General features: G+C 38.9%; 1 protein-coding gene across 1 annotated transcript in view; it reads left to right on the top strand.

Moving 5' to 3' along the window:
- The window catches only part of LOC133620965 (uncharacterized), a 29,964-nt gene extending 15,971 nt beyond the window's left edge, over window positions 1-13,993 (top strand). Inside the window, exons 1-3 of the mRNA XM_072915567.1 lie at window positions 532-926; window positions 5,394-5,636; window positions 12,004-13,993. Of these exons, the coding sequence (XP_072771668.1) occupies window positions 818-926; window positions 5,394-5,636; window positions 12,004-13,505 (1,854 nt within the window). The 5' untranslated portion in view covers window positions 532-817 and the 3' untranslated portion in view covers window positions 13,506-13,993. Of the gene's footprint in view, window positions 927-5,393; window positions 5,637-12,003 lie in introns of the transcript that reaches the window.
- Window positions 13,994-18,925: the final 4,932 nt, after the last annotated feature.

The following is an 18,925-nucleotide window of genomic DNA, read 5'->3' on the forward strand; positions in this document are numbered from 1 at the left end:
TGTACATGCCTCCCACCTCCAAAGACATGCACCTGGGGATAGGTTGATTGGCAACACTAAATTGACCCTAGTGTGTGAATGTGAGTGTGAATGTTGTCTGTCAATCTGTGTTGGCCCTGTGATGAGGTGGCGACTTGTCCAGGGTGTACCCCGCCTTCCGCCCGATTGTAGCTGAGATAGGCTCCAGCGCCCCCCGCGACCCCGAAGGGAATAAGCGGTAGACAATGGATGGATGTACATAACGATTAGGAACACAGTACTATAATGGCCACAGTGACGTCTTCTCCATCAAACGCCATCTTGTCGCAACCTATTAATCAGATCTCGCGAGAGAAACAACCAACCATCTCTTCTTATTATTATTATTTTTCATCTTACTGGCAGTAAAGGTTCATAGCGCCACCCACTGTACTGTAGAATGTAGTGTGGGCCATAGCGCATAACGAGGAAATCCCGTTAAGAACCTGTGGAGGGCAGCAATGCACCTAACATGCTCTACTAGTCTGCTGGAAAAAGAAAGAAGAAGAAAAACGAGGAAAAGGCAAAATGGCGTTTGACGGAGAAGGGCTAAACCTGGGAATTATAGTCCTGTATTTGTAATTAGTGCATACACATACATGCCGACTAAAAGATTAAATATAGTTAATAATTGTTTGTATTCGGATACATTAGTCTGAGCGTACGATGGCACGTCTCGTGCTAGCTTAGTTTGCTAGTTAACTTAGCTTGTTAGCCGCTAACAAAGAGACGTGGAAGTTATCAACACATCGCTAAGCAGAGATCAAGTGTGAGTGTAAAGTGTTGTGATTGTGTGAAAATGTGCGAAAGAACGATAGCAGAGTACGAGGAGGAACTGTGTTCAACAAAAGAAGAGAATGAGGTGGACGCTGTTTTCAAGAAGCATCAAATTGTTACACACAGAACAGGTTTGTTTGCTTCTTACTCGCACATGTTTACTAATTTCATATCAACAGTATTCTTAAATACATTGTTTTATGTAGGAATTTATTCTCATCTCCCAGTGTTTAATCCCTCAGTAAGGACAGTAGCTATTTGCTGTCATACAAGTTGGTAGACGTTGATAGTTGACATTTTGATATGAGGGGCCGTTAGGGACATTATTCAGAATTACCTCTTACATACACTACTGAAATGCTCTCACATAAACAACTGGAATGTTTTTCTCTCACACACCCTACTGAAACACTCTTATACACTACTGAAATGCTCAGGGACGGCGTGGCGAAGTTGGTAGAGTGGCCGTGCCAGCAATCGGAGGGTTGCTGGTTACTGGGGTTCAATCCCCACCTTCTACCATCCTAGTCACGTCCGTTGTGTCCTTGGGCAAGACACTTCACCCCTTGCTCCTGATGGCTGCTGGTTAGCGCCTTGCATGGCAGCTCCCGCCATCAGTGTGTGAATGTGTGTGTCAATGGGTGAATGTGGAAATACTGTCAAAGCACTTTGACTACCTTGAAGGTAGAAAAGCGCTATACAAGTATAACCCATTTATTTATTTATACAGCTGGATATTATACATACACTACTGAAACACTCTTATAAACACTACTGAAATGCTCTTACATACACTACTGAAACACTCTTATAAACACTACTGAAACACTCTTATAAACACTATTGAATCACTCTTACATACACTACTGAAATGCTCTCACATAAACAACTAAAATGTTTTTCTCTCATGCACACACACACACACACAGACACCTGGAATTATTTTCTTACTACTGAAATGCTCTTGCATACACTACTGAAACACTCTTATAAACACTACTGAAACACTCTTACATACACTACTGAAACACTCTTATAAACACTACTGAAACACTCTTATAAACACTACTGAAACACTCTTATAAACAGTACTGAATCACTCTTACATACACTACTGAAATGCTCTCACATAAACAACTAAAATGTTTTTCTCTCATGCACACACACACACACACACACACACACCTGGAATTATTTTTCACCAGTATGTATAAACGGATTTCACCTGTGTGTGTGTGTGTGTGTGTGTGTGTGTGTGTGTGTGTGTGTGTGTGTGTGTGTGTGTGTGTGTGTGTGTATGTGTGTGTGTGTGTGTGTGTGTGTGTGCTTTTTACACATGCATGTGAGAGACAACAATTTCAGTAGTATGTGTGCAAAGATTTCAGTTATGTGTATGAGCGCATCTTACCATTGTGTATGGGAGCATCTTACCACTGTGAATGAGAGCATTTTACCAGTGTGTGTGAGCGATGTTGCATTCCAGTTCCGGTTACCAATAATGCCCGCCCCTTTTCAGACAAGTTTTTTTTAATTTTTTATTTAAAGCCAAGTTACAATATGTCTGCCTGACTGCCGACAAGTAGCTTAACTGAGGCAGGAGCTCTACTTCATAATTTGAGGGCTTCAGCGGAGAATATAAAAACACTTTCAATGTAACAAGGGTTGGGCTGCTTGCACCTGCGTGCTGCGGCACCTGAGAGGCCTTTCTCCCCCCGACAGCCAAGCAGCCTGGAGCACTCGTTCCATTGCGAGTTTACACCGCAGCATCATCAAGTGCAACGTTCCAGCTCTTGGACATCGAAGCAAGGAGGAATAAAAGGTAATTAGACATTATTTATTTCTAAATGATTGTTGAATCACACGAAATGTACGACAATATGGCATCGTAGTGAGCTAAACAGTTAGCCTTAGTCTGCCTCCACTACAAACAAGTTAGTAACTAGTGTTTCCGCGGCTCCTAAGAGTCTGACGTCTATTGCAAACTTGCCGTTTGTCTCGGAGGAAGCGGACAAAAGTACACAGTCAAATCAGCTAGTAATGTTTGCAGCGTTGTTGCTATGGTAACATGTCGAAATGTGAGTCACGTCGTGGTACGTCAGTAGCTAATCATATACTAATAAGAATGGATTACATTTATTTAGCCCTTTTCTATCGACTAGATAAGGGGTGCCCAAATTACGGCCCGCGGGGTGGAAAAATATATATTATTTTAAATCTGACTTTTCTAATCCATTTTTTGGTGTCTCCTAGCCGCTCAGGCAAATCGTATTGTCTAAAAATGCATTTCCCTGTATGACTTACATTGTCTTAGCTGTTTTCATGTGATCTGATTGTTACATTCTTATTTCAGAGTCACCACACAGCTGTATGACCATTTCAACAAGGATGGAACAAACAACCTCTGGATTGTGTTCCTCGACTAATTCCAAAGCATGATGCAATTATTTGCCATGATATAGCGATGGACACACAGTGAGAAATGTGTTCAGTGGCTATACTGGATCTGGGCCCGACCTGGGTGGCCAGTCATGGGTGTTGGAGGTGCCGAATTTGGCTCTCTGTCTGGCCTCATGTTCATGCAGCACATTGCGAAAACATCTATACAATGATCCTAGAAGGTTCCGGACATCCGCATCATCAAACACACCAAGAAAGGCAGATACAGTTTGAGTTTGCTCATTAAGCTCTCGATAAAGCCTCTCTTGATGGAAGTTATCAGAGTCCTCTTTTTGCAGCCTCTCAATGCAGTGCAGAACACTAGTAAAAAAACAGAAAACATCCTCTACATTGCCTGTCACTTCCAAAAATAAAGCTTGAATCAGAAAAATATCATATGAACATATGTTGTGGATGAAGCAAGAAGTGCTTGTCACCATATTCCATCGTTACCGGAATACACGGTCAGTCCATGCGTGCACGAAGACGACGTCGCTTCCATCAAATTGTTTTACGCAATTATGATTGTGCCCGTCATACCAGTTATCATGGTTTTTACTTTTGTAATCATTATTCGAATAACAATAAAATATAAAAGATTACATACAAAACAAATGTTACTTAAGAATACAGTATTTATTTTGAAACCGTACAGCAGCCTTAAATAGCAAATAAATATGTTTTACTATTACATTAAACACATCAATTCACAATACTGATCATTTAAAAGTCTAGTTTTTGTTACACCACAGATAGATTTTTGTTCAAATGCGTTGTTTAAAAATAAGTATGCGATGAGTTAGTGGTGCCCCTGTGTGTCATTTATTGCGATGACAGAAAAGTAAAAGTGGTTGAAAATGTGGCGATAATACTCCCTTTTTTAAATGTACATTCTGTTAATTTGTATATTATTGTTCCCTTTTACTCCTTGGTAAGCTATAGTTTTATACAAAACATTAAAATAACACAGAACATGATGTAGCAGACTCCGTTGTAAAATGTTCAAGTTCCGGAAGTGACGTAGTCTACACGCATGCGTGGACATATTGTGTTTTCTGCTATCAATGGAGTAGTGTGCTGCAAACTTAGCAAAATTATATGTACTTCACTGTTTGGAGGAAAACAAAAGGCCATCGAACAGCAATGACTAGAATGGTGCATTTTTCTTTAAAGCTATTTCCATAACAAAGCTATTTGATATTAAACATTTTCAAATGAAGTATTTACAAATAATTTTCGTCATAATTTTCAATCATTTATCAATATATTTAAACAACACTAACAAAAAACAAGAAATGTAAGAAATAACAGTTAAAAGTATAAAACAAAAATCAAATAAAAGCATCATATGCTGGGCGTACTGACAGAGGCAGAGGCAGTGCGAAGCGTAGCAGCTTGTTAAGACTTTAGTTTAGCACCAAATGATAATATAAATACATTTAATAAACTCAAATACAAATAAGGCAACAAGAGAAGTATCCTACATTTCTCTTTTGTAAAGTAAATCTGAACAGCCGATATGGGCATCTACATCAACTATATGATTTGCCTGAGAAGCTGGACAGAACAGAACTAAAAAAAAAAAAACAACAACTTTAGTTTAGGCGGTGGCTCTTTGTTGTTAAGGCGGACGCCTTAACAACAAAGCGCTGCGGGAAACCCTGATTTACATCACACTCTGTACACCAAGGCAGAAACCGCGGCAGCTTTTCATTTTAGTGGCTGGGACAAAAATAAGTATTTTCTTGTTTTTTATTGTTTTTTTAGCTACACATTTTAACACAACCCACAAAAGAACACAAATAATCTCATAGTGTTAACAGTGTCAATCAAAAACTTTTTATATTCTCTAATTATGGGACGGCGTGGCGAAGTTGGTAGAGTGGCCGTGCCAGCAATCGGAGGGTTGCTGGTTACTGGGGTTCAATCCCCACATTCTACCATCCTAGTCACGTCCGTTGTGTCCTTGGGCAAGACACTTCACCCCTTGCTCCTGATGGCTGCTGGTTAGCGCCTTGCATGGCAGCTCCCGCCACCAGTGTGTGAATGTGTGTGTGAATGGGTGAATGTGGAAATACTGTCAAAGCGCTTTGAGTACCTTGAAGGTAGAAAAGCGCTATACAAGTATAACCCATGTATCATTTATCTTATTTACCCAACAGACATCCAGCAGCCCCCCCACATTAAAGAGGACGATCTACATCCCCTTTTTTTAAAAGAAGAGGATGCAGAGCCATCCCGCATTAAAGAGGAAGATACGGAAGTGTGGATCACTCAGGAGGAAGAGTGTCTCCTTGGGCAGGAGGGGGCTGATCTCACCAAGTTCCCACTGACTGTTGTCTCTGTGAAGACTGAAGACCATGAAGACAAACCACCTGAGTCCTCACAGCTTCATCACAGTCCAAGTAAGAACAACATCCACATATCAGTTTATTCTCAGGGCATTCAATCCATCACGATTGGACTGTTCAGTTTGTCTTAGAAGACGTTTGGCCTCTCATCTAAGTAGGCTTCATCACTTCGTTCTCACATAATTAAAGTCTTAAATCTAATCATTTCAATTTAAGACCTTGGAATGTCTTAAGTTCTATCACAATCTTGTAAAAAATCTTAAGTGCGTCCTTGAAATCTCCCAAAAATTGTAATAACAATATTTTTATTTAAAATAAATACATCAACTAATTATCTGTATAGCCCGGTCAGAATTTCTGGAGCAGGACGAGTGTGATGTGCTGTGTATGTTACAGCAGAGTTTAGCTAGCAGGGCTTCTTAGGAAAGCCCACAGCAAAGCAGTTATTTGTGTAAGATGGCACTTGCAAGTTCAACCATTTGTGGCTGTAGAACAAATCATTTAATGCGTGGTTGAACCCAGTGAACAGAAACGTCACAACTCAAGCCATCGTAAAGGACAGCGTTTGTAAACATTGTGGTGAAAGGAAGTGTAAAGATGATGAAAAGCTCAAAAACCCAGGACAACTCTGTGTCAAATGATGGTAAAACACCTGCACATTTTACATTATACCTGATATCGCTAATGTAGATATTTGTATCGATCCGCCCACCTTTGTTGTTTACATTCAAGAATTGTAGTTTACGGTTAGCATAGGTAGGGTTAGGGTTAGTGTAGCGTGTTTAGCTATTCCTTTTCCTGTAGTAATTGTGTAATGGCAAACCTAATATTTAAGTAATCTCTTGTCTAAAACCACACTTTGAGTCTAAAAGATTGTGTGTGCGGCATTGTCTTCAATACATTGGAATGTTTTTGTCCTAAGGTATGAGACTTATATGGCCTATCCTATGCATCTTTAGGGCCCTTGCGGGATGTCTCCAAACGCCCACTCTCTCTAAAGACAAAGAATGGTGTGATGTTTGTTGATCACTAAATTATGTTTTCAGTCAAATGTTATCCTCTAAATAGGTTTATTTTATGATTGATGTTGTTGAGCTTTGGAAATGACAGCGCACAACCGTGACGTCATCACAGGTCTCCGTTTGTGCCGCATAAAAGCATACGCTAAGCGGAGAGTTTTGGAACTCTACACATTGGCCAGCGTTTGCAAAAGTCTGCGTTTTTAAACACAAAAGTATGCGTCTGTGTGTGTACAAGAGGCCTAAAAGCAGAGATAAGTATGAGTTTATTAAGTATCTGTGTTCGTGTGGACATGGCCTTAGAAGTGTGTTTGCACTGTGGAGGAACATTAACCGCCCGCGAGGATGCTACATTGAGTCGAGGGTGCATTCGTTACAAAAAAGATCAGTTAGAATAATACATACTTTTGAATATAGAGAACATACAAACCCTTTATTTATTAAATCACAAATATTGAAATTCAACGATTTGGTGCATTTGCAAACAGCTAAAATGATGTACAAAGCTAACTATAACCTGCTACCCAAGAATGTACAACAATTCTTCTCAACAAGAGGAGAAATATAACCTTAGAGGAACATCTAATTTAAAACATGTGTATGCACGTACAACACTTAAAACCTTTAGCATGTCAGTATGTGGAATTTAATTATGTCATGATCCGTGGTCCGGATCATGTTTTGTTTAGTTATGTTCTGTTAGTTTTGGACTTCTTTAGTTCTCGTTTAGGCTTCCTTGTTTGCTTTTGTAACCATGGCGACTTATTGTGTTCACCTGTCTCTGATTAGTGCTCACCTGCTTCCCGAGCACTAATCAGAGGCATTATTTAAGTTACCTTGGCCAGTCAGTCGGCCTGGCTTCGTTGATTATGTCTTACTGTTTACGTCTCGTCATGCCAAGTAAGTTTTGTCCTTGTCCAGGCCATAGCTTCTGCTAAGTAATAGCTTTACCTGTGTTTTAGGCACGCTTGCCTTTTTTGTTGTTGTATTGTTTGTGTTTGTGGTAGTTTGGACTATTTATGTTTAATAAATCCAAGCCTACCTTCACGCTGTCGTCCGGAGCCGCCTTTTGCACTGAAAGAACGAACCGCAGCAAGCTGCAACCCCCACGTGCCAAATTATGGAAATGATTAACCAAAGAAATCAAACAAAGCACCAATATGAATCAGTTTAAGAGATGGTTCAAACTACAAGTGTTCACAAAGTACACAGAACAAGAATTATGATGAACATCTTGAACCGTTTTTTTTCTTCTTTTTTTTTCTTTTGAGATAAAGATTATTTATGTATTTAATATTGGTTTACATACTATGGTATATTATTCATTTATTATTTATTTATTCACTGTGCTGTTGCAGAGAACAAGGAAATGAGATAAAATTGCTAAGGTATGAAAAGGGGTAGAATTAAATAAGCTCTGCTTCTTCCTACTTCTTTTCGGACGTGCTGTAATGAAACAACTGGAAATATATGATGCATTACATTGTACCGTATGCATGTTCGAAATAAACTGAAACTGAACTGAACTGAACTGAACATTCAGTTCATTTAAATTCTTAATAATACCATTATTTTTATTATTTGTTTTTATTCATAAATGAATGACGTAAGTCTATATAATTTTATTTCCAGCTAAGCACAAGCTAATTGTGACTGTCAATACAAAGTATCAATATCAGCATTGGTATGACCAATACTGTCCCAGTAACTACTTGGTATTGGATCCACACCCAAATTTGTAGTATCGCCCAAAACTGATGTAAAGTATCCAAACTACAGAAGAATAAGTCATTATTACCTTTGAACAGAAGTGTAAATAGAACATGTTAAAACAGAGAGTGAGATGATATTAACTAGGGATGTCCCGATCCGATATTTGGATCGGATCGGCTGCCGATATTTGCCAAAAATTGCGTATCGGCAAGGCATTGGAAAATGCCGATCCAGATCCAGTTTTTAAAAAAACTCCGGTCCGTGTTTTCCAACGCACCGATTTAAATAATACATTCCACTTTTCTGCTGCTCCGTAATTTCCGTTCCGCATTTTCCAGCACACCTTCAACACATCCACAGGTCTGTGAATTCTCACGCAGTTGCTTTTAGCTGCTGGCATTACACGACAGGCTCTTCTCACTCTTTCCTGTGTCTCCCTCTCACAGACAGCAAGTGCACCTTCTTACACACGTCACATACTGTCACGTCATACGTCACATACTGTCACGTCATATGTCACATACGTATACGTCCTCCCCGAGCAGAGAGGTAGCAGCATGGCTAACGTTAGCTGTGATGCTAGCGCAGCCGTGCGAGCAACGCTCCCTCTAAGGTGCTCGCCTGTGCAATTGCACACTGTTTAAGCGTCCTCTGCACATAGCAAATCTATGCCACGCACAAAATCAAATAAAAAAATAAGCGCATAACACTTTTCGACACACGGACACGACAGAGAAAACAGTTTTCGTCATCATTGTTCAAATATTGTGACTCTGTCGAGACGCTTATCTCCATTCGGTGCCACACCCACACCATCAAAATGCCGAGGCAAAAATTTCCACATCAACACCGTATGAAAAAATTAGTGATTTTTTTAGTTGTGATTTCCTTCTCTGCATGAAAGTTTAAAAGTAGCATATATTAATGCAGTATGAAGAAGAATGTTTTAATGTAGACATGCAAGCCTTGAAAGAAAATTTTGAAAATCAAGACTACATTTCCTGCAAATGGGTGCATTTCTACCCTATATTTTAACTTTAGATTTATTCTCATAAACTCTTTTGGCTGTCTTTTTGACACTTACATCCGGCGCCCCCCTCCACACCCTGGATTATAAATAATGTAAATAATTCAATGTGATTATCTTGTGTGATGACTGTATTATGATGATAGTATATATCTGATAGCATATATCTGTATCATGAATCAATTTAAGTGGACCCAGACTTAAACAAGTTGAAAAACTTATTCGGGTGTTACCATTTAGTGGACAATTGTACGGAATATGTACTTCACTGTGCAACCTACTAATAAAAGTCTCAATCAATCAATCAAAACACATAGAATCATCATACTGCTGTGATTATATGCATCAAGTGTTCATTCAAGGCTAAGGCAAAATATCGAGATATATATTGTGTATTGCAATATGGCCTTAAAATATCGCAATATTAAAAAAAGGCCATATCGCCCAGCCCTAGTTCAATGATGCCATTTCTGTTTGTCATGTATAATTTTGTCTATTTTGTGTTTATCCTTGACTAAACAGGTCAGTTTCTTGTTACCAACCATTGTGTATTATTCAAACTCCCCTAATTCAGCTGGCTAGTTGTTATCAAGAGTACTAAAACCCTTTTCAACATGATTCTGACAACTAAGTAGGCTAAATAACTTTAAACTTTAATACATGCTCGGATAGGCCAGTATCGGTCAGTATCAGTATCGGTCAGTATCGGTATCGGATCGGAAATGCAAAAACAATATTGGTATCGGATCGGAAGTGCAAAAACCTGGATCGAGACATCCCTAATATTAACAGTAACTGAACAAGTAGATTAATAAAAGTTTTGATTAAATAATACAACTGTAAATGGTGTATATTACTGCAAATGTCAGCAACTCATTTAGGAGCCTTTTTAACCTGTTTTAAAATGATTCTAATATTGATTCGTTCTTGGGTCTGTTCCTGTCTCTGAATCAACTACATCAAGCTGTGCTCTGCAAGTTTGCCTTCCGAAGATAGGTATCGATCCAACAAACGTTGTAAAAGGCAATGTATCGATTTTTTGGATACTATAAAAAGAAAAACATTGTTTTTAAGAACGACAGGTTTTATATAAATTTAAGCACCTTTAATGGTAAGGACATTAAACGTCACTCAAGTCAGCCTGCCCGTCTGTGGTGTCATTGTATTTTTCTAAATAAACTAATATTGTACCTAGAATTGCATCAGCAACATCAAATTATGAGTCAAATTGAATCGTTGTTAAAATGAATCATTACACCCTATAGCAGGGGCCGGCAACCCAACATGTTGAAAGAGCCATATTGGACCAAAAATACAAAACACAAATGTGTCTGGAGCCGCAAAAATTTAAAAGCTTTATGTAAGTGTTATAATGAAGACAACACATCAAGTAAGTATCTCAGAGGGTTAGATAACTCCTGGAAATTACTGGTGTGTGTGGTAAATTAGATGGGTGTGTCCAAGCTAAAGGAAAGGACAAGCTGTCTTCTTCTATTGGATTTATTACAATCCTTGCAAGCTGGGTAATGTTTGCTGTGGTCTAAAAACAACATGGTAGTGTTTGCTGTGGTCTAGAACAACATGGTAATGTTTGCTGTGGTCTGGAACAACATGGCACACAACCAGAAATGCAGTCCAAATTACATACAGATAATGTGTCATGAGACATGCAAATATAAATTAAATACACAGAGGACATAAGTAAAGGACATTAAATGAGCTAAAATATACGTACAAACGAGGCATAATGATGCAATATGTACACACAGCTAGCCTAAATAGCATGTTAGCATGGAATATTAGCACTCCACGCAAGTCAATAAAATCATCAAAGCTCACATTTGTGCATTCACGCACAGCATGAAACGTTTGGTGGACAAAATGAGACAAAGAAGGAGTGGCATAAAACACGTCTTTCTGTAGCAGCGACGGAGAATGTTGTACACGTAAACCAACTACGGTGAGTTCAAGGACCGCCAAAAATAGTAGGACAAAACGGCGCTGGCCGAATACTATCATCAGTGAAGCATAAACTCAAACATATTAATCAGTGGTCTTTGTAACAATTAGGAAGGTTTGTGTCATGTTTGTCCTCCTACAGAAACATTATTAAAACAACAAATATATTTTTCTCGCATCGTTTTCCATTTTTTAAAAAGCTCCAGCGAGCCACTAGGGCGATGCTAAAGAGTCGTATGCGGCTCGAGAGCCGCGGGTTGCTGACCCCTGCCCTATAGTCTATGCAATCGTATGTGCACAATATGTATTATTTATTGCAGATTTTTTGGTCTTTTATTGTGCTTCACTTTGTAGAAATGGCGACGCTGAAGTGGCGTCAGCGCTGTGCTCTTTTAATATATTGCCAACCACATCATTTCCCCATTGTGGGATGAATTAAGCCTATATTATCCTATCATATTTTAAATGATGTATCGCAACATGAATTATAGGTCATATTGCTCATCCCTAGTTAAAAGTCCCCTTCTTTTTTTCTTGTGAATAATTTTGTGAAGAATGGTGTGTTTGTCCCCAACGGAGATTTCGGGCCAGGGCATACAATAACTTGGTTTTCTTTGGTACATGTAAACGTACTGAATGCCTCATGTGACTGAGCAAAGCTGGGCGTTTCTAAAGCATGTGTTTGTCTTCTTGTGTCCTGCAGACGTCTGTGAAGATCATCATCTCCCTGAGCACCAGGAGTGGAGCTTCAGGATGGAGCAGGAGGAGCCACAGACCTCCCACATCAAGGAGGAAGACGAAGCGTCACAGACTACTCTCGTTAAAAACGAGGAAGAAGACCCACGGACCCCCCACATCAAAGAGGAAAAGGAGGAAATCAGCATCAGCCAGGAGGGAGAGCATCTTAAATGGTTGGAGGAGTTCTCAGTGATTGGTGTGATTGTGAAGAGTGAAGATTATAAGGTCAAAGGTGAAAGTGAGGAGAATAGAGAGGTGGAGCCTCCAAGCAGCAGCTCAACTCAACACATGACAACAGAAGCTGATGGAGACCACACTGAGGATGAAGACTCTAAAGCTGATAAGACATGTCACACTGACAACACACGCTTTAAATGTTCTCACTGTGACAAAACTTTTCAACGCCCTGGTGATCTTAAAAGACACACGAGAATACACACTGGAGAAAAACCCTTTTCATGCTCAGAATGTGGTAAAAGTTTTTTACGAAAATATGTGTTGAACGAACACATGCTGAGACACTCTGGAGAAAAGCCTTTTTCTTGTTCAATCTGCGGTAAAGATTTTGTACAAAGTCACTATTTGAAAGTACACATGAGATTACACACCGGAGAAAAACCTAATACCTGTTCAACCTGTGGTAAAGGTTTTGTAAGACGTTCCAATTTGAAAGCACACATGAGAACACACACTGGAGAAAAACCCTTTTCCTGCTCGTTATGTGGTAAAGGTTTTGCTCACAAAAATTTGTTGAAAGAACACATGCAAATACACACTGGAGAAAAACCTTTTTCCTGCACAGCATGCGATAAAGGTTTTGCACGGAAACATTTGTTGAAAGAACACATGCTGAGACACACTGGAGAAAAACCTAACACCTGTTCAATCTGTGGTAAAGGTTTTGTAAGACGTTCCCATTTGAAAGAACACATGAGAACACACACTGGAGAAAAACCCTTTTCCTGCTTGTTATGTGGTAAAGGTTTTGCTCACAAAAATGTGTTGAAAGAACACATGCAAATACACACTAGAGAAAAACCTTTTTCCTGCTCAGAATGTGGTAAATGCTTTCCCCGAAATAAATTGTTGAAGGAACACTTGAGAACACACACTGGAGAAAAACCTTTTTCCTGCTCAGCATGTGATAAAGGTTTTGTAAGGAAACATTTGTTGAAAGAACACATGAGAATTCACACGGGAGAAAAACCTTTTTCCTGCTCAGTATGCGGTAAAAGCTTTGCCCGAAATAAATTGTTGAAGGAACACACGAGAACACACACTGGAGAAAAACCTTTTTCCTGTTCAATCTGTGGTAAAAGTTTTGCACGCTCAAATATGTTCACAGTACACATGAGAACCCACACAGGTGAGAAAGTGTTGAGTTGCAGTGTGTGCGGTGAAAGATTCTCTTATAAGTACCAGTGTGAGAAACACACGTGTGCTGGTGAGAACAGCAGCAGCAAATGAAGTCAAAACTTTAACTTTGACGTTCTAACAACATCAGTATATTTAACAATGTGACATCATTGTTTTGTGTGTAACACTTTCCATGCATTAATTGTCCACCGCTTGTCCCTTTCAAACTTGTTAATATGCTTCTACCATTTATAATTGGATATTTTAGATTATTGCTTCTTTCAGTCAAGTACATGGATTAATATACAGCATTGTGTACTTTTATTTCAAATTGTACAGAACATTTTAACTGTAAAGGTTACAGTAAACTGTACAAAACATATGTGACATACATTAAACATGTTATGTGTATATAGATATTCATAATTCACTTGTTTTATATATGTTGTTTAAATAATTAAGTGTTACATATTTTCAATTCTAATTGTAAATGATTGCATGGATTAACTCCTTTATTTGATAAACATATATGTTTTACATTTTTAACGGTATTATTGAGTGAAAAGGACTGCATTTTATTTCCATGGAGAGGTCTGAAATCACAGGATGCCGATGATGCACGTTCCATTTTGTTGTTTATCCTCAAAATAAAAATTACATCAAAAATTGGATTTCTTTATTGTATTTCTATCATTTCATCAATGCAACGAGACGTAATACATTACTATTGTAATGGAAGTTACACTATCTTTTTTTATTTATTAAGTTTTTAAACGTACAGCAGTGCCGTTAAGTGGTTCAGGTCATTCTTTCCAGGATGCTCTACAGGGAAAATAAACATTTAATCATGAGCGCTCATGTAATTGTAGCCCAATTAGTCACTTTGATAGTAGGCTAACAGACACTTGCAGCGTGTCTTGCCTTCATTGTGTAATAATAATGGCTTTAGGAGCCTGCCAGTCAGGGCTCAGGGTTAGCTGCGCTGATAAAAGGCGCAGCGTGAGGATTCAACCGCTCTCTGGCAGCTTCCGGTTTAAATCGCTGCTTGAGTGGAGCGCGTGGGATGCCAAAACCTCTGAACTCTGATGCAAATGTAAGTTGGCATCTGTATGGAAGTAGAATTGTCTCACATCAACTTATATATATCAATATGATATCAATACATATATGAATAAATATACAAATACAAATGTGATATATAAATAAATAGATAATTTGTATAAATAAACGTGTATTTGTAAATTTATTTTTGAGATTTGAAAATATATACAAATAAAATTTATAAATACAAAAATGTGACATACAAATAAATCAAGAATTTGTATAAATAAGCGTGTATGTGTAAATATATTTTTGAGATTTGAATATAAATGTGCTTGATTTTGTATTTGTATTTGTATTGAATTTGCATATGTGGATCGCTATCTGTGTTGGCCCTGCGATGAGGTGGCGTCTTGTCCAGGGTGTACCCTGCCTTCCGCCTGATTGTAGCTGAGATAGACTCTAGTGCCCCCCGCGACCCCGAAGGGAATAAGCGGTAGAAAATGGATGGATGGATCGCTTTTTTGCTTTTGTGTAGATGACACATTCTTCCCACAAACCAGATGCACAAATAAATGTCCATATCCTACCAAGTCAGACCTACACTGTTCCAATATCCATTTCTCTGTTCTCAACTGTTGATGACTGATGATAACAACCAAACCTACCCCCCCCCCCCCCCCCCCGCCCCCCTCCACACCCCGGATTGTAAATAATGTATATAATTCAATGTGATTATCTTGTGTGAAGACTGTATTATGATGATAGTATATATCTGATAGTATATATCTGTATCATGAATCAATTTAAGTGGACCCCGACTTAAACAAGTTGAAAAACTTATTCGGGTGTTACCATTTAGCAGAGGTGGGACCAAGTCATTGTTTTGCAAGTCACAAGTAAGTCTCAAGTCTTTGCCCTCAAGTCCGAGTCAAGTCCCGAGTCAAGACAGGCAAGCCCCGAGTCAAGTCCAAAGTCAAGACTGGAAAGTCTCAAGTCAAGTCCTAAGTCCTGCATTTTGAGTTTCGAGTCCTTTCAAGTCCTTTTAACCACAGACTAATATATTAACACAGATTGTGTATGCTTTTCAAACGCTGTATTTATTTATTAAAACAAGTGCATTTTAAATTGCAGGAAAGAAATTTGTGCTGACATTGCACTTTATAATAGCACTATTAACCAGTCATTTTAAACATTAACTCATTCCTTTACAGAACAAACACAATCGAAAAATAAAGTGCAAATGTACTTATTTGTACAAAAGTGTTAACATTGAAAAAACATGACATATACGTGAACATAACAAAAAAGTTGTACTTTTTATATGTCAGGGCCCTATGCTGCATTGCATCTGCAAAAGACCAAATTAGCCAAGAGTCTGTCAGTCATTTGTGCACGATGGGGGCGTAGTATGATGCCACCATGGCTGAAAACTCGCTCCACTGGAGCACTGGAGGCAGGCACTGCCAAGACTCTCATGGCCACTCGGAACAGTGAAGGAAGAGTCTTCATGTTCAATGCCCAGAACAAAAGGGGGGAGAGAGTTGTTTTGGGTTGGTGCACTACTTGTAAGTGTATCTTGTGTTTTTTATGTTGATTTAATTAAAAAAAGAAAAGAAAAAAAAATTATTTCTTGTGCGGCCCGATACCAATCGATCCACGGACCAGTACCGGGCCGCGGCCCGGTGGTTGGGGACCACTGAGGTAAACAACCAACAGTATGTCAGAAAGCTAGCTAAAACGGTACACATATTCATAATATAGTATACATTTTAACTGACCTTTATTTGACTATTTTTGTCTTTTTTTAGGTGGCTAAAAAACGCGGTGCTGCTGACCGCCGTCTAACGTTACGTGTGATATATTGACTAACGTAACCCTGCTTAAAAAAAATCACTGAACAAAAAGTATGAATAAGGTAGTGAACTGCAACAGATTCCCGTGTTTGCAATAACGTTATAACGTTAGCAGTGAGTTTACAGCCTCACTGATTTAACTACACAGCAAATAAAAGTCACGTTACTTAGCCAATAAACGTTATCTTACATTCAAAACTTACCGTTCTTTGTGTAACTTCAAATGCCGGCCGAAGTTGGAAGTTGTTGCCTCTCCATCAGTAATTTTCGAACCGCATGTGTTGCATACTGCAAACCGTTTTGTGTTGACCACCTCGTAATTTTTATACCCAAACAAAATTATTTTAGGTATCATTTTTTGTTCACTGGCGTGTGGTTTGGACATGTCTTCTTCGTTGGTTGTCCTGCAATTTGATTGGATGAATGCTGTGTGATGAAAACAAAGTAGATCTAATTTGATTGGCTGTTGTACTGAGACCACACCAGCTGACACACGCAACGCTGATAGACAAGTACACAATGAAAAATACGGAGCGCTCCCGAATAACTTTTTCATCTTTGGGTTTTGGGGAAAGTAGCAAGTCATGTCAAGTCATGTCAATTCAAAAGGCTCAAGTCCAAGTGAAGTCACAAGTCATTGATGTTAAAGTCTAAGTCGAGTTGCAAGTCTTTTTACATTTTGTCAAGTCGAGTCTAAAGTCATCAAATTCATGACTCGAGTCTGACTCGAGTCCAAGTCATGTGACTCGAGTCCACACCTCTGCCATTTAGTGGTCAATTGTACGGAATATGTACTTCACTGTGCAACCTACTAATAAAAGTCTCAATCAATCAATCAATCAAGACTACACACTCCCCTAAACAACCAGCAGAGAGCACTGCAGCCAGAGCGATTTCGGTCATAGACATGGTCAGACACTGGCGAGCCAATCAGAGGCACACTAGGGAGGGTCATATGATGATTGATATATGATGATGATTTGACACACACTGCACTGATAAGAGATCAGTATCTACATCTAAAACGGCATTTGTTAACGTGTTTGAGCTTCGTGGAGTTCTTTGTGCGTGCACATAAACGACACTTTCATCGAGTCTGATGATCAACGGCCTCTCACACGAGGAGACTGTATTCTTCTTCTTCTTGAACATAACACACAACTGCACCAGAGCGCCCCAAGTGGGGAACATGCGCTATAACAGCCAACCTACACAAAAAGCACACAGAGTAAGAGCGCAGATCAATCTTAACACCCCCACTCGCTATTAGCTCACTGTGTTAAACCAATTTTTAAACAATACCTCAAGAACATCTTCTATCATCCTGTTTTGTTAAGATCCCTTGTTCTGATGTACCTTTTAGGTATCTGAATACATGTTTCACTGTATTCCAATGTTCCATAGTAGGTTCATTAAAGTGTTGAGATAATTTACTCACAACAAAGCTTATGTCAGGTCGAGTGCATGTTGATAAGTAAATTAAACTTCCCACTGCTTCTCTGTACTGTCTTGGTTGTTTCAACTTTTCAGCATTTTCTGTGTAATCAAGTTTTGGTTCACAAGGAGTTTCTCTTGGTTTACAATTTTCCATATCAAACCTTTGTAAAACCTTTTTCACTTATCTCTCTTGTGACATTTTGACTAGTCCATTTGTTTGTGCAAAGTCTATTCCTAAGAAATGTTTTAGGATTCCCAAATCCTTCATTTTGAATCTCTGAGTTAACATTCTTTTTACATCCTGCATTGATTTTTCACTTGAAGCAGCTAAAATAAGGTCATCTACCCAAATAATAAGTATTACCGTTTGACCATATTTTTCTCTTGTGTACACACAATGATCTGCTTCATTTTGCACAAAGTCATTTTCACATAAATGGGTGTGTAACACTGTATTCCAGTTTCTGCCCGACTGTTTGAGTCCATACAATGATTTGTTCAGTTTACATACCAGTTTTTCACCAGTGTTAGAGTTTTTCTCGTATCCTTGTGGTTGTTCTAAATAGATTTCACAGTCTATGGGTGCGTGCAGATACGCGGTCTTCACGTCCATCTGATGTAAGATTAGGTCCTCCTGTGCCGCCTTCTGCATGAGAATTCTTACACTTAACATGTCAGCTGTCGGTGAAAACGTCTCTTCGTAATCAGTTCCTACTTTCTGGTCGTATCCTTTGGCAACAAATCTCGCTTTATATTTATTAGATCCATCTGTGTCTGTTTTGAGTGCATAAACCCACTTTGCTTTTAAAGCTCGCTTACCTGGTGGTAAGTCAGTCAACTGGAATGTGTCATTTTCCACTAGTGAGTTCATCTCCTCATCCATGGCGTTTTTCCAGTGCATTGACTTGGATGATAACACGGCTTCCTGATAAGTTTCTGGAATGTCACAAACTGCTCGATAACAGAAATCAACGCATGTTTGTAATCTGTCCAATGAATCATCAGTCTCAAAATCTTGTAAATAAACTGGCTTTTGTTTTATCCTGAATGGATTCTTTCTGATTTCTGTTTCGGCATTTACCGCTGACTGTTCCACATCTTCCTGCTCATTTAAATCCTCAGTTCTGTTTTCAGGTTGAACTCTGTCCTCATCCTTCTGGTCACTGTCACAGACTGCATTGTCTCTGTTGCCAATGT

Source organism: Nerophis lumbriciformis, linkage group LG21 (assembly GCF_033978685.3).
Source record: "Nerophis lumbriciformis linkage group LG21, RoL_Nlum_v2.1, whole genome shotgun sequence".
In the NCBI taxonomy this organism is placed as follows: domain Eukaryota; kingdom Metazoa; phylum Chordata; class Actinopteri; order Syngnathiformes; family Syngnathidae; genus Nerophis; species Nerophis lumbriciformis.